Source organism: Hetaerina americana, unplaced genomic scaffold (assembly GCF_022747635.1).
Source record: "Hetaerina americana unplaced genomic scaffold, ioHetAmer1.1.p SCAF_79, whole genome shotgun sequence".
Taxonomy (NCBI): Eukaryota; Metazoa; Arthropoda; class Insecta; order Odonata; family Calopterygidae; genus Hetaerina; species Hetaerina americana.
This window is the reverse complement of record NW_027287416.1, coordinates 1,501,800-1,527,980: the sequence shown is the minus strand read 5'-3', so window position 1 is coordinate 1,527,980 and position 26,181 is coordinate 1,501,800. Positions and strand designations below refer to the sequence as shown.

Genomic DNA, 26,181 nt, shown 5'->3' with positions numbered 1-26,181 from the left:
AATCACAAGATTCTAAACCAACTTTGTATAAATAAACTCCGTATAGTCATAAAAACTGAAAATTGATTAAATCAACCTTTTTTGTGAATTTAAACAATTTATTTCCAATTTCGTCATAAAGTTGTATACGTTTTCTTACACGGGATTCGACATTCAATGATACATCATTTTCCAGGACGCAACGGTACACAAATAAGCAGGGCAGAAAATGACATTTAGTGGTTGTTTTTCGAGCTATACATTTAAGAAGATGAGTAGGACTCGCGTTGAGCGAGGGAGAATGCCCTACCTTGAGTGGCAACACTGTAAATATCTACCGTTATATAGCAGACACAAATAACTTCTCGATAGGTGGTTGACTGCTTTCACATCCGGCAATATTTACTACCTCAGAATTGTTCAAGAATTTAATGCTAAAAGATATAAAGGATAAAACATATGCCCCTATCCCATGCATGGGAGGGGTATCAATGTAAATAAATTAAGAAATTAAATGTGCCGGAAGACGGCAAGAGAATTCTGCTTTCCTTTTTGAACACCTGCATTTTTGGCTTACTGATTAGTACTGAATTACTGGAATCAAATTAATATGGATGAATACCTGTTTTCCTTCATCCAAAACCCCATTCGTTTCCCAAAACCTTTTCTTTCCACCCTCAACCGTGGTCGCGCCATCCCTGTCATGTAAGCGCCGATTGAACTCCCGCACTCCCTTCCCGACGGCGAGAAGTCTTCGAGAGGATCGAACGGATTCACAAGAGGGCCGGGTGCGACCGCCCTGATTTCCCCCGAACACACCCTTTCCGTGCGGGTGGACTGCGGGCACGCCGCGCCTGCGCCGCCGAGACCGCACCCCCGTCTCCCCCGCGCGGCGGGAAGTTAGATAGGGTTCGGAAGGCTGTAGGGTGGCAGTGGCAATTCGTTCGCGGGGAGAGGCGGACGCCTTGTTCGTCGGCTCCCACCTTTGGGGAAAGAGGATATTCTGCGAGGGCGCGGAAGGAGTTGGGAGGCGGTGGTGGGTGCCGAGGGGATCGTCCAATTCATTAGTCAGTTCAATGTGGAGACTGGTGGACCGTGGCCCTCCACCGCTCCCTTGCCGAAGGTAATTATTCTAAGCCTCCACGGCTCTTCTTTTTTCTCATCTCTATTTAGACGTGTTTCTTGCCCTTCATCACGGGTACTTCCGTACTGTTTCGTCCAGAGGAACTACTTTCCTCAATTCACCCAGTTCTTCTTTTCCCTGAAGTATTTCATACGGGGTATTTTCCACTGATCAACTTCAGCTCACTGACTTTCCTCCGTTCACCATCTGTGTACGCGATTCTCAGCATCCGCTTCCGGTGAACCATGTTTCCGGAACTCCCATTACCGCCTCCAATTCTCATTTTCCAAAGCTCCATATATCCCATTCAGGCAGTGCCACACACTGCAAGAATGCTTTCGCGTAAACCCTGATTGTTCCCACCTCATCTTCCCCGGTGGAGGGTAGTGATGGGGTGCCTCATGGCAGAATATGGAGCGGAGATGGACGGAGAGGGTGCAAAAAGAGGAAGGGGTCGCGCGCGGGGTATCCAATCGTGAGAAGAGTGCACGGTTGGTCTCGCGGGGAGCCGAGGGAGGGAGAGAAGCCTCTCCCTAAGGACGGGGGTGCGGGACCGTGCGAGGGGGTAAAACAAAGGTATGGGGGACGTGAGGGAAAGGTCCGTGTGGGAGAGGGATGTTGGTGGGTTCAGTGGAGTTGGTAAGGAGGAGGGGTGTGAGCCGTGTCGGTGTCGGAGATTTCTTGAGCGAGGAAGAGAGAGAAATACGTGAGGAGCCGATACGGATAGAGTCCGGGCGGGGGGGTGGGAGGTGTGGGGGAGAGAGAGAGGTAGGGAGACCCTGTCGCTCCACTTCCCTTCCTTCTAAGCCTCCCCTAAACCACCGCTCTCGCGGGAGGAGAGCGAGCTCACCGTCCGCTCGGTTACACGTCGGAGAGTGGCCGAGGAAGGTGGTTGCGGTGGTGGTGTTTTGTTTTGTGCCACTCAAACACAAACGCGCGCGCGCACACGAACCGGGATCGAGCGACGGAGAGAGAGAGAGGAATTGCAGCGTCGAGAGGGAAGCCCAGGGAGTCGAACCCTCAGAGGACGCACGACGGAGCAGGTGAGCGGCGAGCGGCTCGGGGGTTGCCGGCGACGAGGGCGGGGGGTGTGGGACGGCGGCTTCCCTCCTTGACACACGTGGATCGAAGAGGAGGAAGAGGGGGAAGGATCCTAGGAATTCACCCCTCTGCAAAAGAGGGGAAGGAAAGTGGGAGAGGGATGAGATGGTGGAAGGAGTGTAACGGTAAGGGAACGAACAAAGGAAGGGGACAGAAATCTGATTGCGTGCGGCACGGACGGGTAGCATGCGTGAGATGTTTTCCTTTTTTAATTTTTTGCCAATTAATAATGTTTTTATACCACCCCACTCTCCAAGGGTGTCGCCCTCCGTGCGGTTGAGGACCCTTTTCAGAGATCGGAACGGTGATTTATTGTCTTTCCGTCTTACCTTGAAAAGAAACCTCGCACGATCGAAGCAATCGGCCCAGGCCAACGGGGCTGCAAGCGTGCCGTAGGAGAGGAGGCCGCGCCGGAGGAAGGGTGCTCGCTCGCATCGCTCAGCGTGCAGTAACCTGGCGGCAGTGATAAACCCTCTGGTGGTTCCTTCCCTGTCGCGGCCTCATCCTCACCCTGTCTCCATCAGTTAGACGCCATCGTTCCTTTCGAAAAAGGAATCGGTCTCCTCAATGGGAATGATTGCATGGAAACTGACTGTGGTTAATAGATATTAAAAAGAAGAACCCAGTGCTAGGCGGATTAATACGCTGAAAGAGGACCTCTCGTGCATACTGATATTTCTATTCGCAAGAGGGAACCTATAATTTACGTAATTTGCGAATACCCAAGTCGTTTATAGTATTGTATTATTCTGGAAATAATTTTCTGACAATGGTTGATGACCATTTATACAAGATCGCGGTTTTTTTACGAAGTCAAAATGGCAATTCTCATAACGGAAGAATAATTCACAAAATATTCTTATTTCTTAGAAGATTCTAGATCGAGGGCACGCTAAAATGACAAATTGCTTCGAATCTCTCGCTGTCTGAGGGAAACTATCTATGGCATCATAGTCAAGAATGGCGAGTGTCATTATATTATTATTTGTAATGTCTTATTTTAATTATTGTCAATGTAGATGTAACTTACCAATCCAGTCGGAGGGAAATTTTATTTCGATAATTAGCTTGATGGGATCACCAAAATGAAATTGTAAAAATTAGCGTTAGCAATCACTAAATCTGGGTATAAGTATTCCCACTCTCCTCTTGGACACCGGAAGTTGAGATACTATATAATTAATGTGCCAAATTAGACGCGTGTTTTTTGGTGAAAATTTTGCAAAAGTAATTGTTTTACAATGCAAATTTATAGTGAGTGAAAACACCTTTGTATTTCAAGAAACGCATTGTGTTAATCGGCAAACTTCCACCGAACCACAAGCGAACATTTAAATTTATCATTGGGAAAAAATAGATGTTGGCTTGAACCTATCTAAAAGTAACATCTATCATGTCATGGGTCACATGGCGCGCATGAAAGAATAATTGTAGTCCGTGACGGTTTAAAGATTCGCATAAAATCTAGATGAACGTTTTTGTACATTTTACATAACTTGATACAAGGATATTACATATAGTTTAGAATTTTACCACGTGAGGCCATAAAAGTGGAGGTCCCATTGATATTGCTCACAATTCACATCTAAGATTGTGAGGAATGTTACGTTGCAGTCTTTTAAATATGGGAAATCAGGGATTGAGCGCTTTTGTATTAAGAGTTTGACAAAACGATCGATTGGAAATGGTGAGCACACATTATTATCATTCGTTCTTTTATTATTGTACTTGAGAAATTTGAAGAAAAAACACATTTTGTCATTCGCAAATGCAATAGATCATTTCTGAAAATGTATGAGCTCATAGAATCGAGCTTTTTAGCTCTGACTCTCAACGCCTGCTTCCCAAGTGTTCGTGAGCTATCAGTTAACACATTTGTGAGTGACCACAGTGCTTAGCTGGCGACCTTGTGATTTTCCTGCTGACTTACATTAGCATTCATTCATTAATTCATTTTATTAATTCTGAATAGGATTAATTCTGAATAAAATTCTGATAGAGAGAGGGACGTTTTTCCTAGTCCCTCCCTCCCCTTTGATATACCCGAGGGATTTGCACTTTAGACATTTTGATAAAACAAATTAATTTCATTATTTAATTCCCTAACACCGAATAAACTGCATGCTAATATGTTAAGGCGAGAAAATTAAGTAAACCTACCATTCGATACATAAAGAATTAAGCCATATGGAAAAGGGGAGTTAATCGCGAAGTCAATGGTTTCATTTGGACCTCTTCATTTGAGGTTTTACATTTAAAAAGAGTACACATGAGAAATAAGCACAAAAGTCAGTCGTTCCCGAGTGTCCGCATGTTATCATAATTTATTGGCCGACAGAGGATTGACCGAGGGTGCTGAGATAGCGGACGCGGTGCTCGACTACTTTTGCGGAAGTGTTCTCATTAAATGACCATACAGAATCCACTCCATCTTACCTAGCCTACTACTCTCGCAATTTAGGATCACCTTCACTGAGGACAAATTACACACTTACTTGTTGCCAGTTTACGTCATCCATTTTCCTATTTTTTTGTCGGACCGGCATTTGGATTATAATTTGGATGTCTGTATTGCATGTATTTTATTTTAATTTAAAGGACGTACATATTGACTCCAGCATGACTAATTTCCTATAATTTAAATGAAGCAGTTGCATACGCATGGGTACCATATTTTTATTTAGCTTATTATTAATTTGCGACCTCTTTGTCCTTGGCTTGTGACATCAATGGGTCAAGCGGTCCAAAATACTTTACTATTTATAAAGCATAACTTGTTCATATCCTGGTGTCTGGGGGTTTAAATGGAAGAGGGCAACGATAAGGAGGAAAGTGAAGTTTCCCCCTCACCACTTCAAACCTCTCTTTTCCCTTTCCAATTCCGGACACCTTACCGAGACTAGAATAAGCTTCCATGCTGTTCGTTCGACGCCAGCAGGATAGCTGGCGAAACTGTTGTACATTTAAACGACATACGTGGACGCAGCCCGAAAAATGTGGAAATCACCTTCCATGCTGTTTGTCCGTTATGGTCGCGAGTCGACGACATTGGGCTGGCAAATGGGAACATTTCATGTTATGGATCAATGAGGTTTCTTTTTTAGTCAGTTGTCAAACTAAAAAATTAGTCCAACGTGGTCAATAAATAATGTTTCCCTTATATGTTAACTTTTATGAGAATTATAACCTTCAATGCGATAGAAATGCAAATGTTCCATGTATTCTCTGCTTGCCGCCACACTGCAAAATATTTGTAAACAGTCAGAATCTGCTACCCATCTGCCGGAAAAGTGTTCTAGTAAGATTCCAGTTTAGATAAGCCCAGCTTTGGATTTCTTCCCTATCCTACTTTTGTATGATTGCTTTATCATACCAACGACTCCGTTATGAAACGCGCCTTTATTTGGCGACCACCACCCTCCTCCAAGAACGATTAACAACTGCTCCAGTCAAAATGTTGTCTGGTTCTCCCTACGAATCTCAATACAAATCTCGATGCAGTTAGAACTTTCGCATTATAACATAATGAGATGAACGACAAATACGCGAAATATAATTATTGTCATCTTACTTCGTTCGTAATGAATATTATATGTTTCATTTTTTATGACACAAAAAAATGAATTCACTTAATTATTCCAATGAAACGATCATTTCTTGCTCATCTAGCGACCTTTACCTTACTCTATGTCCGATTCCTTTCGATTTCATTCGCCTCTCTCCTCCCCACCAACCAAACTGCGGAAAAAATACCCTGAAGGCAGTATTCTGCTCACAATCCTGACTTAAATCGGACACATTTTTTCCGAGTAAATTTTGATATGCATTACAATGAATGACATAATTAAGATATTAGCTAAAATTTCCCACAAGATAGCATTCCGTCAATTTTATATTAAGTTTAAAGTATTCCCTGTTAACAACGCTGCTGAGCTGTGACATTCTGGGCCGATACTCTTATTTAAAGCTGCGGATATGTAAGGTGTGTTATTTCCAGGTAGGATATGCGTCATGAATCATCTGATCAATAAGACGATAATTGTTATGCCTAATTTTGAAACGGGGTTAATACTATTTTTAAAATTTAAAATGGCAATTGTCTTAATTTAATCTGGAGAATCGTGATTAAACCAATTTGAATTCACAGTGAAATTGTTCTATTAAAAAATTCACATCCAATGTAATAAAATTCTTAGATCTGTGACTGAATATACGACACTTACACCTTCATTGAGCAATCATTCATTTGACATAATTACTAATGTAAGAAGTCCTATCACACTATGAAGAATTATGTTGATGCCTCTCATTCATCAGGAAGTCGGGATTGACAATAAGATTTCCGTCCAAGAAAATACAACTCGATTTCCTGATCAATGAAAATGGATATTTTATTAGCCATCATTATGACTAGACATGTAAAATGTTTCCCCTCTTTACTCAGAGATAAACTATAGTCATGAAGTTCGTGTTGAAATAAAAAAACATGAGTGAGGAAATTTACCGAGTTTTATTGACAATTTAATCACGACATCATTAAAAAATGTCTTTAACGATGGTCATGCCTTTTAACGATGCTATGAGGAAAGAAGACGTTTTATCGTGAATTTGAAACTGCAAGAAGAAGTCGTTCTTGAGTAAACCCACTCTGAGGGACTATTCTTGAACTGTTCTTATGACACATTTCTGTAATTCAACTTGGGGTGGATTCCAACAGTATATATTCCCAGAATTAGTCTGAAGTACTCTGAGAAGTAGTCGAGATCTTAGTACTCCACCGAAGATGTGCTGGGCGAATAATTGACGGAATTAATTCAGATGAGGAACAAGGAAGGAGAAAACGTTTGCGTTAGCGGTCGAGACTGTTTGCTGACATAGATCAACGTTTCACCATCTGATCCCTAAGGGCAGTGTGTCAACTGCACTAGTGCCCTCAAGAATAACTTAGAGTCAAAATATTCCACCATTTCTCTGCAATCGAACCCGTGGGTCTACTCGGGGTAGGCTGACGCCGGCGTGCTAACCACAGCAACGTTTCTCCCCAGTAGGAATTTATCGAAATTTCCAAGTCGGAGGCGGACGCACTATTGATTCAATGGATCGAAGGGCTGGTCTGCTTTGTAACGGGATATATCTGCTCAGAGCAACGACAGCGAAGTGATTTCATGGCACACATTTTGGCACGTCGCGGGGCGGCAGGCAGGCAGGCAGACGCCCGTGCCGCCGTCTTTGAACCAAACCTCCCCCACCGTGGTTCGGGGTGGTGAGGGAAATAAAGGGAGGAGTGGGGTTGTGAGATCGATAATGCGCCACGCTAGCGTGGAGCGAGGGTTTGGTTGGCAGTGCCCTAAAAAAATTGTCTTGTGGGGGAAGGAGGGAGGGGGGGGGGAAGCAGCGACGCGCTTAAAAGGGAGAGAAAGAAACTGGCGGGAAAATGGGTCGAAGCGGGAAAAGGACCGAGGAGGTATGAGGAGAAAGAAATTCCTCTCCCTCTCTCACTCTATCGATGATATAATAATGAAATCCCTTTTCCGGTTCGCACACGGTAACGGGTTAAACCAGTTCCTGGAAATATTATTCGCGATGCGGGTACGTACCCGCTGCCTACATAAATTCCCGAGGCATTCCTTATGCTGGGGAGATGCTCATTGCCGAAAGTGAAAGTGTTCGCGGAGAGACATTTTTCCCCCTCCTCCACCCGCACACACGCTCAATTCCTCCCCCCCCGGTCTCCCCCCCCACCCAGCTGGAAACCTCACCCCGTCCGAAACGAATCTCCCCCTCCACCCTCAGCCCCTCCCCCATTCATTTCCGACCCGCGTTCGAGAGCTGACGTCGCGAGAGTTGCGGGAGGAGGGCGTGGGGGGGGGGGAGGGAGGGAGCGGTCGAGAGATGTCGTCACGACTGTTAGAGGAGGACGGGGACGTGGAGGGGAGTGAAGTTCTTCCCCCTCCACCCCACCTCTCACCATGCTAAAGGCGTTTCTTTTTTTTTCGCTGATGTCTGTCGAATTAAGAAAAAAACGGACGTGATTTCGGGGGAATGGCCGAAGGGCGAGCACCTCACTTTAACCATTATGATTCTGCATGCAAATTTTCCTTTTTCTTTCCATTCATCTCTGCGCTACGGTTCCGCGGGATTTTTTTTTCTCTTGCGACGAATTTTCGAATCGGGTTACATTAATAAGTGGAATAGTCATTTTCCGTCGTGTTTTTCAGCCTGAATTTCGGAATTTCAAAACTTGAGTTGCCTCAGTGAAAAAGAGCACTAGAATGTTACGTAAGCGAATACACACGTATATTTTCGATGTGAATTTTTTAAACTATAATTTTTCATTTTAAAAAATGAATTGCCGTAGTGAAGAATTATCCATCAAGTGTCAAAAAAAAGATGTTCTTAGATGCTAAAACGTCTGAAAGGAACAATATTAGCAATTCCTTTTGTAAAAGCGGAGTTACCATAACTGCGTGGCTCAGTCCTTATGACTTAGTCAACATTGCAAATTTAAGTCTACAAGGATTTACCATTTTGGCACAATACTCTTTTGACATAGAAAGCGATCTGTTGTTAATGTAACCCAGTTTAAGTATTATTAACTGAGAGTGTGCTAAGAGTAATGCCTAAAATCGAATTTTCACTCTTCTAGCATCCGTGCAATAAATACTTGTCTAAAATTCTGAGTTTTTCTGATCTTCAAGTAATTGTTTTCCATTTTCTCATTTTCACGTCTATGTTCGATTTTTCGTGCATTACATCACCTTTCTCAGTTGGATGGCTAAGAAAACTTATTTTTCCCTTTTGTATGGATTTTATTGTGAAATTTATTTATATGACATTGTCTCTATGTCGAGAGTTTTGCGTCAATATATCTATCGCGACGATCACATAGCAAATAGTGGTATAATCGCGTCTGTGACGTTAGAGAAACGCCATGGGATCTTTGATTTATTCGAATTACGTTTACAATATCTGAAGTAACAAATTTGTGAATGGTTATTACGCAATGAATGCTGAATTAAATTGAAAAATGTGTTCAAAAATATTGTCCCAGTAACAGCGAATCTAAAATAATCATATTGATCATCCAAGACATTCGTATTTTATGAACTATCTTCACTTTTGCATAAACCTAGTGGAGTGAGGTCTTATCTTTCGTTGGTGGTTTTATTTTATCAGTATTTCAACTTTCATGTACTTCCAACTAAACCAGGTTTTTGAGAAATTATTGTTCAATATTATTTTAACGTACAAAGAACATTGCGAACAAAATTTGCAATGGTAGGTGAGAAAAATAAAAGGTCATTTATCAGCTCTGAAACGAGAAATCTTAACATTGAATGCAAATTTTGAGCTACGTAAGTCTCGAATGCACCATTTCACAAGATCTAATTCTCCTTTTGACTTTCAATTTTTAGGCATGGAATCAAACCCTTGGGAGAACATTAAGGAACGGTACTGATGTTTTGGCGATGGTGCGCAACGGACTGTGGAATTCGGCAGTTATGGAAATTATTTTCGAATGCTCCACGACTTTAAATTGTTAGATGTCTCAATATCCTTGCGACATCTTTGTCCAAGAGCATATTTTTACCGACAGATCACTAAAACTGGCTTCCTACATAGTTCCCGTGCGCATTATCACGATGTCGGTTGCATGGTTGTTCCGTGTGCTCTAGTGCCTCGAGTAAAATTTCGTCCTGGGATTCACGGTGACGGGGCAGTAGGACACGAGCTTCTTGAGACTGGCGGTCTGAAAAAAAAATGGGAGAGCCGCATCGTCGACGCTGACTGGTTGACTGAGATGGGAAAGAAAACTCGCGGATAGAGATGTGCGTGGATTACGAAGGCAGCAATGATTGTGACTGATTCCCACGATCCTTGATTATGTAGTCACCGATGGAAACTTTATGAACCCGTGGATATGAATGTCCAGCCGTAATTTGTTTCGTTATTCCTCAAAATTCATGGGTAGAATTGAAAATGACTGTAGATGTTGATTCTACAAGGAATCTACAGCTACACTCTTTTGAGAAAAAACACAACACTTTTGAGAAAAAAATAATGTCTCGGGGTACTCACCATAATATTCTTTAGTAGATTATGTTTACTAAATAGATTACGATCTTGGTGTAATTTTAAGATAAATTGAAATACAATGATTAATCTAATACCGTTTACGCAATGCGTAATTTTTCATATATATAAATTCGAATGTTTGCAAGCTTGGATTCAAGTTTTAAACCCAGTTTTCTCGCTTTCCGTAATTCTCATTAAAAGAGAGACTTGTAAATTTTATCTTAACTTTAATGAACGCATTCTGGATGTGGTTTGAGATTTATTATTTAAGTTAATGATGGCTGAACCTTAATTTATTCCAGTATAAGAAATTAGTATTTAACTGTTAGTTTCGTAGTTAGTTTTTACTGTTTAGTTCCGTCAGAAGGGTGAAATAGATAATAAATGGCATAATGAACCAAAGATATTCATAAATATCCACACATAATAAGCTGAAGAACTGTTGGTTCCAGCGGAGAACCAAGAGAATATTTTCGTAAAATATATTCATCGCATCTTTTTCACCAGCCAAATTGGAGCTAGGAAATGTTCAGCCCCCTCTTGTCGAGAAGTTTAAACGGAATGATTGGTCTCGGATTTCATTTGATGCTCCGGCCTTGAGGTACGTCCTTGAAGTAATCGTCTACGGCCATTAAATATGTGTGTCACCTGAATATCTAATACGCCCTTCTTTTAGCTTTTTTCGGCTGCCTACCTCCGTTCCAAAGATAGTTGCAATGTTAAATGTGAGGTCTAGTTTAATTGTTTGCGATGGAGAAGGAATCGCCTAAAAATTCTATGACTAAACGATGCGTCGGCAATATTTCGCGAGGACATTTACAGCCCATGACTTGAAGGTAAAGGATATCACGGGTCAGTCGAATTGCGCACTAATGGAGCGACACAAACGGCCTTCGTTTCTCTGCATCGAGGGTTAGATTGATTCGTGATTATGCGTTTTGATCCCTTCGAGAGTTGGAGTAAGTAAAACGTATTATCCCGCTAATCGGTTGGTGGACCGACCAGATTACTTTTAAGCTTTCATTCGCATACATTTTTCGTATTTTGAGTTGTGTTTGCGATATCGAAATACCCCAGTGGAGTAGAAAACCCCAAACTTAAATAATTGTTACATTAGGTTAAGGGTTTTCAAAAATGTTAGCCCTTGGCAAATTATAGGTTAAAGAATAAGTTTCAAGAGGGTCAACAAGGATATGCTAACACATTGAGACTAAGGTATCATGATAATATGTCAAGAAACAAATGCTAACAATTAATAAGTTACCTAAACTTCCAACAAATATGGATGCATCAGACCGAAAAAATACGTTCCCTCGTGGATACAAATGAATAAGCACTTAAAAATGTACTCAAGTCAACAATACCATCAGAAGGACAAATAAACACATTAGGGCTGAAATAACTTGATAGGATCCGTAGAGTATGCATTCGAACGCCCATGATAAGGAAGCCACACTTTTTCATTTTAACAAAATGAGTAGCTTCGGGCGTGATGTAGTGGAAGTCGAACATAATGAATAACTGATCGGAGCACTTTCCCACTTGATAGATTGATAAGTTTCAAGAGGAAAAGTGCTACGATCAGTTATTCTTTCATTTTCATTTATCTAGTGCTTTGGTGCGCAGTAAATAACTTTTTGCTGGGAGTTTTCAGGATCACCACATCAATTTAAGTATCAAATCGGTACTTCTCTTTTAGCCGACTGATTTTCGTTCCAATTACTTGCAACAACTATTTAAATTTTTAATGTAATTATTTACTTAAATGAGTTTGGAGGTCAAGCTTAAGCAGGGGACACTGCTGTGCCTTACCCAAAACGAAAAACTTAAAAAAATATTCTTCAGAATAAACCATCCTCCAACTTTAAGAACATTCAACCTCTCTTTGTTCTGCCCAGCATGTCTAATATTTGCCTCACTCGACCTTTCTGCCAGACATTTTACCCTCTGTCACAATAGGCAGCATTCCATTGCTAATCACCATTCCTTGTGCCCCATAAAATTCAGCATTCACTAAAATTACGTGAATTTCCTCGAATCAATTACTTGCTTGATTTTCAAAGAGGAATAGCGGAGAAAAATGTCAATGAAAAATGAATGACGATTGGATGAAATTGGTGGAGCAGTCAAGCTTCAACGTATCGCTTTCATTGGTGTCTGTGGCGGAAATAAATACTGACCACTGCAATTTGTTCATGCGAGGGTAGGCCCCTGGGAAGAGACCGAACTGGAAAGAATTTTTTTTAGATCACCTACAACTTTGTTTCACCCTTCCGACCAATCCACTGACAATTCCTGACAAAAAGGCAATAGAAATTAGAATAGGAAACCTCTTATGGTGGGATCCCTTGAGTTAGACGAAGCTCTTGGGATATCTCGTTGTAGAGCCCTAGATATATGATTCAATAAAGCACGCTTTGTGCTTTCAATTTGTAAGGCCGTTTATTTTGAAGACCAGGCAATGCTGACATTGAGAACTAAGGATAATAGTATTCTCGTGGTGGTTAACTGGCGAATAATATTGATTGGACACTCGCACTAGGACGTGCACCAATGTATTCCTACTAATTGATATGTTCGCCACTCATAAAATCGAGGAAAACCCAGTCGAGGCGCGCCAACCCGGGAGATCTCTCCTCACATGGAAGGCCAAGTGTGCCTGCCGCGCCACTGGAACGAGTAAATTCGAACAGTCCGTGAAGATGATAGCGGTGAATTTTCATTCTAGTTGCGCTCATCTAACCTAAATTCCTGGGCACAGGTCATAGTAACTAGGGACACCATCCATAGTTGCAGCACACGAAAGCAGGCGGGTGAGCGGTAATAGTGCATGATTCATTCAAGAACTCACGGGCACTTGAGACAAACGAATGCTCCTTTTCCTTGCCGACGGAAGAAGAGGATGGTGAAATTTCCTTCTGGGCATTCCTCTTCCCTGAAGCCGTAACCTTGGGTTTCAAATGGCCTAGAAGGCCAAAAATGAGAGTTATTCGCAGAAGACAAATGCAAACTAATCGGAAAAGCTTCCATCTCTCATGGGAGACGAAGCTCTCAACTCCGAGTTTGTTTGCATTTCATTTTCTGCTGGAAAAAATATCTGATTTCAAATCTTCTACCACACATGTTCTCTTGCCCAATGCCAAGCCATGAAAATGACCGTGCACATTTGGGGGGGGGGGGGGCGTTAGTGAAATGATTTAATCTTGGTCAATCATCTAATTATGATGCATCCAAAGCCAAATAAGTATGAAACTGTGTGATAACCATTTCGAGTTTGAGTTCGTGTCCGAGGAATAATTTACAATTTCAATTACCTTTTTTTTTTCTCTTTTAAGCGTTAACAGGAAGTAATGGGAGCCGACGATATCGATGGGAGGTCTTGCTACGCAGAGAGCATCTTAGTCAGAGCCTTTTATCAGCGTTACAGTGACCTACTTAAAGATATGCCTTCGCCAGAGGAGAACATCAGCGGGGTCGTTCAAACAGGTATTTAAATTTTTGTCTAAATATTTTTGTGGATAAAATATTTTCTACACCTATTTCAACTATGGGAGCTCGAACATGGAATGGTTGTGGCCTATCAACCATCTACATAATTAATAATTGATTTTTTACACATATTTATCTAATAGATGTAAATGGAGGCTATTTTGCCAATCCATATCAATAGAACAAACAATGATAACCCTATTCACGTAAAATAATACTATTCTTCTTAAATTATTGCCACTAATTTTAGCGTATTTGTTACCATTATTTTAATTATATTCACACATTTATAATAATGGTACACTACACTAATAGTACCGTAAATAACAGTACATACTCCCACAATAACATTCTCCCTCAAATTAATCCGTATTTTATTTCACAGAATTATTTGTAACCCTAACAGCAGAAGAGAAGCTAAAAGTGCAGTTAAAAACTTCGATAAAACTTATTTTTCTTAAATCGTAAAAAAATTTAACATTTTTTACTTCCGAATGAAGCAGCAATTCCAGGATCAAAAAAACATTTTAAGAAGACACTTTAGTCACTTCATTTGGCGTAACTATGTATAAAGGAACATAGAGGATGTTAGTGTGCATGCATGATTTTTGTGATCTAAATATGATACTGTATTTAAATATTTATGAAAGCAATGAAATAAAAAAAAACAACACTTCGAGAGGCAAGTGACGATTAATTCTTATGGAGATATCGTTATGCTTGATTTCCCGTCGTTGATTATACAATCTCCAAAGATCCCATCAGGAACGCTAATCCTCATATTATATGAAATATTTTTCGCGCTTCAAAGGAGACGACCAATTAATTTCCTCCGCGAAAGCAAAAACACCACGGCATCTGTCTGTCGTGAAAGCTCTCAAAGGAGGTTGCATTTCACATTTCACTGTAAAAATCACCCTTTGAAGATCTTTCGGTATGATATCGCAACTTCTTATGTGAAATGATTTCCATTCTTGGTGCATTTATACCGTAAATACTGATATGATCCTTAAATCAATGCCATGAGTGATGAAATTTAAAAACCAACCCACATTTTTAACTTGAACTGAGCGATCGTTTAGCTTTTTGATCGGTACACTATGCATAAATACAGTTATCGTTGTACCACCCTCCACGGCCATCGACCCTAATGTTATTAACGTGAGTAATAGGATTAAGGCATGGCGTGTTAAATTATTGGGTAACGAAGGGTAAAAAATTACCTGTACCACTAACGGTTTTCCTTTTAGTTCTGATTCCTAGAGATTGACTCAGCATATTTCAGCATTCAGCATAGTAAGGAATTAAGTATAGTTATTTTCATATTTGGGCACTGAAAGGCTAATAATCTAGTCCCTCCAACTCAACGAAAGCATTCGCCAAACTACAGAGCTCTTTAAAGATCTCAGTTCCCGTAAATATAGAGCGAAATTACCTACCGTATGTTGTTGGGCGTCGTATTTCGAATATCAATTAATCGAGAGCCAACTTTACTCACACGTGACTCAGAAACATGTACATACAGCATATTTTAAGAAAGTAGCCACACTAGGACTTCCTTATTTAGTACTCGAATGTTGCGTCTCAGCACACTTTGGTATCTATAGCCATCAATGGAGGCGTTCGACTGCTGAAGTTTCCTTTGTCATTTGTATTGGATGTGAGGGTTATAATTGAGGTTTTAGGTTTACAAGGAGCAGATCGTGTGATGGACAACTAACTGCATCGATATTCATCATCATCACCATTTTAATTTGAAGATTAGTTTATAACAACCTTCCACTCTTTTCCATCTCGAGCTAACCCTCTCACTCCCTGGCATGTCTTCTGTCTCACATTCTTAAATACTTGGCTTACTTATTTGTCCCTTGGTTTCCCCCGCGATATTTCCCCTTCTAGTTTCCCTTCTTTGGTGTTCCTACCCAAATTCATTATGTCTCAAGCTGTATCAAATCCATCTAGTTCTTCTTCTTCTTATCATGCCCCATATTAAGCTACCTTCCTCAATTCTTCTCTATGTTTCGTTCCTTCTGATTTAAATCGCCCATTTGAAATTCAGAAACATTTTCCAGCTCCGGATTTCTAACAGCATTTATTCTTCACCGGACCACGTTTCCAGTGTTCCATATATCTGACTCGCAGAATGGCCGATATCCACTTCACCTAGGTATAAGCTCACTATTAAATGTAAACGCCAAAGGGTCTAGACGTGAGATGATAAAAAAGATTAGTCTCATCTGACTGGAAGGAGCGTTTTACACATACCAGGGAGACAATGAAATACTAATCCGCTGCCAACGGGGTTTGAACCACTATGCTGTAAAGCTAATCAATTTCCTTTCTTGCACGTGAAATATAGCTGCGAAATTACTAAATTCTAAAAATAAAATTCTAGCTTTTTCGACGGGGTATTCGTGGTAATTGATATTTTATTTATAATTTTGAAGCAATTTCATTCATAATTTTGAAACATGAACTTTTCTCATTGCAAACTTTTGAATTGCAAATGGAAGCAGTTGGCTTTTGGGAGTCTGGGAAAATATGTTTTCTTACATAATGCCAAGGTTGATGATTTAAGGTCACGAAGTTTGTGAGCGCACGGCTGTCTTTCGTATAAACAAATATTTACATTTATGCAATGAGGGAGTCACTCTAATTTCACCTTTCTCATCACGATTTCCGATTTATGTTTGCTTATCTTAATGGTCCATTTGCCTCAAGGTTGAAGTGGAAACGAATTTTATTTGTGGTCTTACGCATAAAATGTGTTGGGTATTTCAAGATCCGTGCCCATTATAGCAACTGTATTTAGTAATAGAAACATAAGGAGCCTATCGTTGGTTAAAAAATAGTGCGCCATAAAAAAAGATGGAAAATTAAAAAAAACATATAACTTTAAAGTTGTATTTGTTTATTTCATCTTGTAATGTGCCAAGAAGAAAAAAAGGGTATTTTATTCTCGAATTCCAATCATGGGAGCAATACGATTTCGCCGTCAATTTTTCAAAATCTTTCACTGAAATATTACGTGTAATACTATATGCATATATAGTGCATTCACACTTATATATAACTAATGACGGGAGACTAGCCCGAAGGTTATGCTGTTGTTTTTCAAAGACGAGGCCGCACCGGAGCTGAACAAAAAATCCTGAACTTTAGTAATCCCTCTTGTCGTCAATTAGGAAGAGTAGTGAGCAAATAATAATGGAGAGGAGCGGCATTGAGGATTTTTTTTCACTCGGAAAACATAAGAGCCAGGCCTGTATTTCAACGGGCGTGTAAAAGGATATGTTGACTAGGTGAACAAAAAGCAAACGTGAACTGCTTATCAAACTACCTTGCTCCAAAATATGTGCCAGTCATTCATTTAATATGTACCGATAGAGAATAGTGTTTCTCAATATCACCTGAGTAATTTTTTCTAAAACAATTGAACGCACACCTGAATATAACTGTTTTGAAATTAATGAACATACTTGTTTTGAAAATAGTTTGTAAATAATACTATTGTCGTTAATAATATTTCTACGCTGAAGATTGCTTATAGTGCAATGATTGAGAAAAATAATTCTTGAGGCGGTTAGTTTGTCTTTAAGGGATATCTCGACGAAGTTTCCTTGAATTCTCAACTCTCCGATGCGTTGCGATGTGATGGAGAGCTGACCCAAACCATCGACTCAAACTGAACGTATGCTAAGGAAGTATTAGTTCTATCGAGTGCAATTACGCCCATTGCTGTCTATTTACTGATCAAGAGAAAAGCCACAAGGCGCAAAATTCAGCGTTATTAAATGCATTTAAATGTAAAAATCTCTATTATAAACGCCCTGATACCCTATATGTGCACTTAATGTGACGACGTATCGGTTTATACTTTAAACCGCTCTATGTTGAAATTAATTAGAAATTTTAAATTCGTAGGAAATCACCCACTCCGGGGAGTATCTGAGGAATTATTGGATTAAAATTCCCTGCAGAAATTAGTCTAGATAACATCTTTTCACTTAATTTTTAGTACCTAAAGAGAGAGAAAATTTAAGATAAAGCCTCCTTAGCCAAAGTAAGGGATAAATATTTAGACCAAAACCTTTTCTGTAGAGAAGAGTTTGAGACGATGGAATACGCACTGAGCGTCTGCGTCTAATTGAAACTGCGTGCGTCTAATTAAAACTGTCATGCGTATCCAGGAAACAATAAAATAATAAAATGTCGGTATCTCTATCTTTATCATAAAATATAATTCAATGCGACAAGAATAAATTATGAAACCATTAATTACCTGATCTTTCAAATTTACTCTATGTATCACACGAAGAAACTCTTATGAAGACGATCTCTTCATCACATAGGAAGGAAAACATTATTTGAGTGAACTGCAGGTGACCTCAGAAAGGAAAAAAAAGAAATTGGTTTTAGACCTGGATATTGTGAAAAATAGCCTATTTTTTACTCCTCTTTAGGATAATTATTGGCCTCGTAATGAAATTTAACATTATTTTCTAAGAAATTGTTGATTTCGAGGAATAACCTTGAAATAATTTCCATGAACTAACCTTATGCCGTGAGAATGACTTCTAACCCTTCACGCGCAAGAGAATTTCCAAGGTAATATAGCAAGAACACGTTTTAACTGACGGGTTAATTGATCAAAGTATTTTTTGGAGAAACTCACAAAGTTTGGGAAAACCGCAATGTCTGAGTAACCTCCTGAGCATTGCCTGATGAGCTCTCGGAATGTGAAGTAGGATAAAAATATAATTAATTGGATATTATACGTTAGTTATTTTCTCCTAATACGTATCCTTGTTTGTTGCATGCTTTAGACATTTCTCTCTACGGTGAAATGTGAATAAAATTACAAATAGAGAACAAAACATTACCCTGTGCAGCAAAATGATTCAAGACATTTTACTCTATTAAAAAGACCAGTTGTGCAAAATTAAATGTTTTCATCAAATTTTTTAATAAAGAATTTGAAATTGCAAGCCTGACGTTTAGAATGGACCACAAAATTGGCGAAAATTAGGTTTGGACCTGGGACTTCGAATTCCTTGATACATGAAAGGGCGTTGCAGATGATCTGGCGGTATAAACTACTGCTATCAACCGGAGGGTGAGTTTGATAGGTGAGGGTAGATCTCACATCACATATCTTAGCCAAACGACATGTGAAATTCACACATTAGGGGTTGGAGGCCTGTTCCTTTTCCCGCAGTGCCTATGGTTCCCTAGAATGATCAGGCACCCGAAAAATCATACAGCTTGGGTAAAGTTGAGAGTTACCAGATGTGTCATACCGAATGAAACCTGAATCCTCCGGTTGTTATTTTACCAACCAAACTGCCTCATTTGACGTTATAGAAAAATCAAATTTCTCTTATTCCTTAAATATAGAATAATATATTAACTAGCAATGATTTTTGTGGTAGCATATTTACTGCGACGCAAATGTACATCCTATCATTTTTTGCTATTTATTGCTCATTTCCTCTTATAAAATGGCTAAAAAATTGCCTTATTGCCCTGAGAGTCACTGCTCTAGTAATTTAAGTCATGAAAACATATCTTGAAACAATTCAAGATGGATTTAAATTTGGTTTAAAAATGGTAATCGATCTTAAAACACATTCAACTTCGCTTCTTTCGCGCATATAAAAATTCTTTTACTCGTGAAAATATATCTTTAAAGGTTCATGTGTCGCTCTGGGCTTGCTGACATTTTTTAAAAAATTTTTCATATTAAACACGGTAATAGATTATGTTTACCTTTTCTTTTATTGGTTTGCATACCTATAAGAGACTTTTAAAGTTTGCGATGACCATCCTAAATAGCTCAAATGGAGTTGAGCATTCATTTAAAAACGAGAACATTTCCACTTGGGGCACAATGAAATTGAAATTGCATTTCAGTATACGTTTCGATGCTATTGAGAGCGAGGAATAAATACAGAAGGAATTCAATCCCAAGTATTTGGGTCATAGGGTCTCAAGCCAGATGCATTACACTAGTTATTCCATCAGCCGGTAGGCGTTTTAAGGCAAACGACGAAAACTCCCACTCCGGTTGAATAAAAGTTTGATTTTCCCCCTCCTTAGTTTTACTACGCCCATTATCTTGCTTGCCAAAATCCGAACTGAATCCGGGTAAATTCTCAGCCAATGAGAACGCTCAAAGAAACGGAAGGTAATCGAGTGATTAAACTTTTATCTCACGTTAGCCAAGGATACGGACGTTATTCGTGCACCATCTTCGGTAGTGATGAACCGCAATGCTCTCTCACGTTTCCTTCAAGCACAATGAGGGCTGAAAAAAAGAAAAGTATTCCTCCTCTCTAGGTTTTAGAAAGTACAGCTGCCTCTCTCGAACGAAGAAAAATACGATTTCCCTTTTTCATAGACCGGCGGGATCGGCAGCGAGACAGGACGGGGCCGTTTTAGAGTCCTGTATGCAACCGTTTTGCGATTTCAAACCTGCAAACGAATCGGATTGCCTTTAAAAAAATCCTATTTTCCCTCTCTTCCCGGTCTTTATGCGTCAACAGAAATCCACACGTCCGTGTAGACATTTCAGTGGTTATGAAAGCACGAGGAGAAGGTGAAAAAAGGAAAAATAAATAGAAAACAAATCGAACGATTCCTATTGGCACGTGGTGGCAGTGTGACGGCACGACACGCATTGCCCGAACGGCGAGGGTCGCAAACGGAGACGACCGCCGTTCGACGAGAGCTTCTGCGTACCCACATTCGGACCGGAATTCCTGCGGTGCGTGGCACGAACACTGAGAAGGCTAAGGCTGATCGACTCTGGCCGACAATAGTCGAGATGAGTGACTCAAGAGATTGTTCTTGTGGTTCGGCCATGAGTGGTCATGAAATGCAGTTCGATCGACGAGGATTCCTCGGCAATGGTCGAGTAACTGTTATAATCGGAAAAGAAAATACTTTGTTCTTCCGCATATATTTCATTATGCACGACCGAGGTTTCGAATCACAAAGTCATCATCAGGTGTAAATTGAAACCTAGGTCGTGTATAATAAAATATCTGTGGAAGAACAAAGTATTTTCTTTTCCGATATGAATCGACTCCACAAAGTGACGCCTTAAATTATTCTATTCATCAACTGTTATTATATACATTAGCGAGAGCTCTTGCCATTTTTTCTTGAAAAAAAGTCACGATAGGAAACTTTATAAATCATTTGTTTTTGAAGTCAACCAAAAAAATCATCGAGTGATACCGTTCAAAGCCCAAAAGATTGTTGAAAACGATCTTACTATTCTTAAAATTTTTAATTAAATAGTATCACTACGTTTGGGTTCTGTTTTTCACTTTAATTTTGTGTTTTTTTTCCTGTAATTCTTATTTGGACAGTAATAGCTGCGTTACAATCCGTAGACGTAGCCGATGAGCTGCCACTGAGCCCTAAGTTGTGATAATATGAAGTAAGAGTGGGTGAATTTTTCTCTTTGCATTCTCCTCGAAAAAAATCCAAATGAGGAGGTGCATGAAATAAGAATGATTCTCTATTATATATTAGTCTTGAATAAATTCTCAATAGAGATAGTATCGATGAGTAAGGGGTTTACCATAAGCTGATGGTGAGATAGAAGTGTCACTGCGGATAACATTTGGGTATATCGAGCAAACCTACCGTAACTGGGTTAGGGTAGACTTTTGACAGATCATGATACCACAAACTAGAATATTCCTCGCTCATTGTACGTTCTCCATTCTTCTCCTAACCCACGACTCGAAAGCCTCCAATCAAAGAGTATCCTCCTGAATCAGTGACAAATTTTCCGAGCTACGCTCCATATAACAACCCCTCTTTGCTAACAATTCATCACCTCACGAGCTTTTCTTAATTCATCTAACTACTCTGCTCACTTTCCTCCAAAGGAAGTCCAAAAAAGATGAACTGTACCAGATACTTCAGTTTGTCTCCCATATTTAAAGTTTACCTTAGCCTTTCCATTTCTTGATAATCTTAATGTCTTCCATTGTTCATGGTAATTTGCTAATTCTCATCCTATATTTAACAGTTTATCTGCAATTCGCAAAGTATTGATTGTAAACTTCTGATTGATTGGCTGACTAAAGCTTGATAATTCGGAAATAAACTGATTTGATGAGTTCACCAACTACGATCACTCCTCCATTCAGCACTTCCAATGCTTCGCTTCTCATTGTATCCGCATACATATATTTCAAATAATAGGTGATCGTAAGCATTTCTATCTTGTTCCCCTGCTCAACACTGCGTATTCTGCCTAGTACTCTGCATCCCTTATCTGCATCTGAGCAGTTTAAGACATCTACAGTTCTCGATGAGTCTTCTTTCCCTCTATTTTACTCCTGTCTTATGCAAAATGTTAACTAATTGTGCCCAGTTTACTGTTTATCGAGCTTTCTCCGAATATACGAAGCAAGCAAATTCACCTTGGTTGTATTCTATGCACCTTACTAGTATCATCATAATTGCTAAAACTGAATTTCTCCAAAGTATCCACTTGCTTTTTTTCTCCATTACTTTGCTGATGACCTTAAGCACTAATTTCCCGCGTTTGAAATCAGACTTATAGGTCTGCAGTCTTCCAAAACTGCTGCTTTACCCTTTTTTTTGGATGGTATAAATACTAATGTAACTTAATTCTCTGAACAAGCACCTCCCTTATAAATGCTATGAATGAACGCATGATAACTCTTTCTTTCCTGCTTTCCAAAATTCTTGAACAGCTCTGCAAGGATGCTATCTATTCCCCCAGCCTTCTTTGATTGAATTACCTCTTCTGATTCGATTAATACTTTACCCGTATCTTCTCTAATAGTGTAAACAGAGTTTCCTGTCTTAAATCCTGTCAATCTCTTTAAATTTGTGTATAGCACGCTCAGTTTACACTGTCTCTGTAAACGCTCTATACCCTGCACCGTGTTTTCCACCATACTTCCTCTGCTCAATTAATTTCTCTCCCCAGTTTATTATGTAGCTCTTGGCACATTCTTCTCCCAAATTCTCTGTTTACATTCTTCGGTTTCTTTATTTACTTCCATTTTTATGATAATTAATTTTGTTATCCATGGTTTTATAAGCCTCTTTCTATTTACCATTTCTATTTTTTCGTTCACCGATTTCATTAGCTCTTGCTTGAAACATCATTCTCCTACTATATCCTCTCTCGGAATTTTTTAACTTCCTCCTGGTTATAATATACTTTTTTTCCACAAAACCCCGCGTTTTCTCGCCGCGGCCATTTCTTTCTCCCACACCGAGTTCCCCTACCTCAACGTCTCTCACTTCGCCTACCACCGCCTTTTAATCTTCCATCACTATAGTGTTTCCCTCCAGGTACATTCGCAGTCATTTCGTTAAAGGGGTCCTACACATTTGCTTCTTCCAATATACATGACTGCTTGTCGGCATGTGCACCTCGATTAACAATAGATTGACCGGGTCTGCTTTTTTGTACTAATAATACTCTTTGAATCATGTGTTCCACGTTCATTAGCATACTCCTCAGTGTCCAACTCAGTGGAAATGCTACCTCATGCTGAATCTCTGCCCCTTCACTGTACCAGATTATTCCATTACTATTACTCCAACAATCCCCGCTAAATTTCTTTCCATCTCATCTCGCACAGGCCTAAAATGTTCCCCCCCCCCTCTTTCTCTCTCTCTCAAATTACGCTTGTATGTTCTCCAACTTCTCTGTCCTCAAAATTTTTCCAACATTTTAAGTACATGTATCACATTGGCGTTTTTCTGTGTCTTTTTTGCATATAAATCTACAGAATGTCCCACAAGCCGTCATTGGGCGTGTGAAGGGGGGTGTTAGGTCACCTGTTATGCATGCATAATACCAATTACTATGCTCCCACTGCACAAATATTAATTTGATCATGTTCTGGAACAAAGTAAATCGCACGAAAGAAGGCACTTACATGCAACAATATTCAGTTACAGGATACGTATATTCAAATAATGCAGTAGAACTGTTAAAAGGAAGGGTCCATTAAATAAAAAAATAAAGTGTAGGAGATAACATGCAGGATATTGATATAATAATATATAAATACAATAAATATATATCGTACATTGCCAATGCTAATTATCTCTTACGCGATTGCTATCATATCTACTTTAATCTGCAATAGTACGAGGAAGAAATGACATTGTAAACCAATCCGTTCTACTATCTATCTCCCTGATTTTATGTACGTGATCTGATCTACCACAGTAAGTCGGGGCCTGTAATATGTCTTTAACATCCTCAGATAAGTAACCTGCCTCAAATATGCGCAGCAAATTTAACCTGCACTTAAATCAACGGTCGAATAGTGGCCCCCATCCCAATTCATCTAAAAGTGTCATGACACAGCTACCTTGTTCATAACACATTTTTACAAACCTACCTGCTCTAAGTTGCACTCGATCAAGTTCCAAAATTAAGTCTACCTCGTGAGGATCTTATAAACCCACAGCACACTCAGGCTGGGTCTAACTAGCTTGCAACGACAAAGATCCATGTCCCTCTCATTAAAATTCCCAAGTATCCTTTTTAAGACCCATAACTTTTTGTTTGCTATTCCGCAAATTTCACGATTGTGTTTTCCCCTGGACATATCCTTAGTTATAGTTACACCCAAGTATTTTACCGATTCTACGTTTATTAAGGCAGTTATATCTATGGTGTAAGTGTTTTCAGGTGAAATACTTATCCTCCAAAAATATTTCAAAACAGTTTTTCAAATTTAATTCTAGCTCCCATCCGTCCAGCTGAGCAAGGATTTCGTGTGATGAACTACGTGGCCTTGTCTCATCCGCTGCTGGTCACTGCACTGGGTCATGTGGGCCGGGTCTCATAGTTGCTATGACTCATATCCATAGTTTATTTGGATTAATAATTGAAATTGCTTCCTGTTGTCTTTCTCAATAGTGTTTTTAACGAGATATCATCTCTTAACTGGCCGCCACCTCGGGGGCAGACGCCTTTGTAGCCACCTCAATCAGGAACAGACGCTCTGCGGAGTATCTTTCGTCTGTCTCCTGCCATTTGACCTTACTGCCATGGGTGATGGTAATTCTTCAATGCTCCCGTCATTATAGCTCAATGTGCCCACCGTTCAACTGCGTCAAAATTAATTCATGTGGAGAGAAATTGTGGTGCTAAGCGACTGCATAAGATTCTCGGTTTACAGAAAAATCCATGTATTTATCAGAAATAATAATTTACGCGCCATCCGCTTGTCAGATGGTTGATAAATGGAGGGTGTGTAGGAATTAGGCGTGTCTGGCCCCTTGCTATCTTTTGCTTGTTTTCCCAAGTTCTAATGATTCGAGCGGCAGTACCAGGAATCGCAATGTGGCGAGTTCCATAATTGTGGGCTTTGACGAGTAAAGATTTTAGTTATCCTTTGTGTAAATGAAGAATACGTAAGATATCACACGCGCTTTATAAAGATCCGTGGTCTGGTAGAGTATCCATTTGCAAAAGTGACCTAAAAGATTATCTGGTGACATTCAATGAATTTCCGTTTTTTCTAGAGATTTAAAGAATACATTATGATCAATACGAAAAGACCATGTGCATGATTCTATTTTTATGACTGTAACCTCCTACAATGGGCACTTAAACTCATCTGTGAAAAAAGTATGCAATTTAAAAAATATGCCATTAAAAATGAAATCGTTGGAGAAGGTCGTATTGCATATGACATATGCCGTTGTTTCAAACATTAAAAGGCATATGCCGTCATGCCAATGCAAACTTAATAGTTTTTCGAGTGATCAATTTTAAAAGTTTATCCTACGCTGATTAGTAAATAAAATGACTCGCCGCATCAGTGTGGAAACCTGAACCTAAGAAGAAATGAAATGAGTCATGTCCCCATGCTAATAGTTATTATTGATTTGGAGAAGATCAGGTTTTTTACGAGAGCAGCCCAGTGAAAATTGGTAAAAACAAAAATACATAATTCTAGCCTAAAAAGACAGGTTTCAAGAGCCTGAGGAAAATCGTATTAGATGCGTTAGAGGCAACATTTCGCAGCCAAGTACAATAACGCAAACAGATTCAAAGCAAAGAAAGGGTTGGTGAGAGGTTAAGCGAAAAATGTTTTCATTCTGGCGGTATGTTAAATGGAGAATGCAAATTTAAAGTCAATAAGATCGTTTTTACTCCTTTTGTATAATTTAACTCGTGATATCATGTTAAAATGGCGCATATTTTAACTCATTACATTTTTGCATTTGCTTACAATTTCTGTCATGTCATGATGTATTTGAGTATTTATTTCGTGCATTTTGATGTGGTTTAATGGAATGAGGTATTATTTCAACATATCTCTGGTACATATCGAGAAATTCAATTGACTCCGTCACCTTTCAAATGAGGGTCTTGTAGAGATGTC

General features: G+C 39.6%; 1 protein-coding gene across 2 annotated transcripts in view; it reads left to right on the top strand.

Moving 5' to 3' along the window:
* Positions 1-940: 940 nt before the first annotated feature.
* The window catches only part of sit (stuck in traffic), a 103,343-nt gene continuing 78,102 nt past the window's right edge, over positions 941-26,181 (top strand). Inside the window, exons 1-2 of one of the 2 annotated variants that reach the window (XM_071596225.1) lie at positions 941-1,102; positions 13,615-13,765. In XM_071596225.1, the coding sequence (XP_071452326.1) occupies positions 13,630-13,765 (136 nt within the window). In that variant the 5' untranslated portion in view covers positions 941-1,102; positions 13,615-13,629. Of the gene's footprint in view, positions 1,103-1,963; positions 2,146-13,614; positions 13,766-26,181 lie in introns of those variants that run through there. The other variant, XM_071596226.1, reaches the window with a different exon arrangement.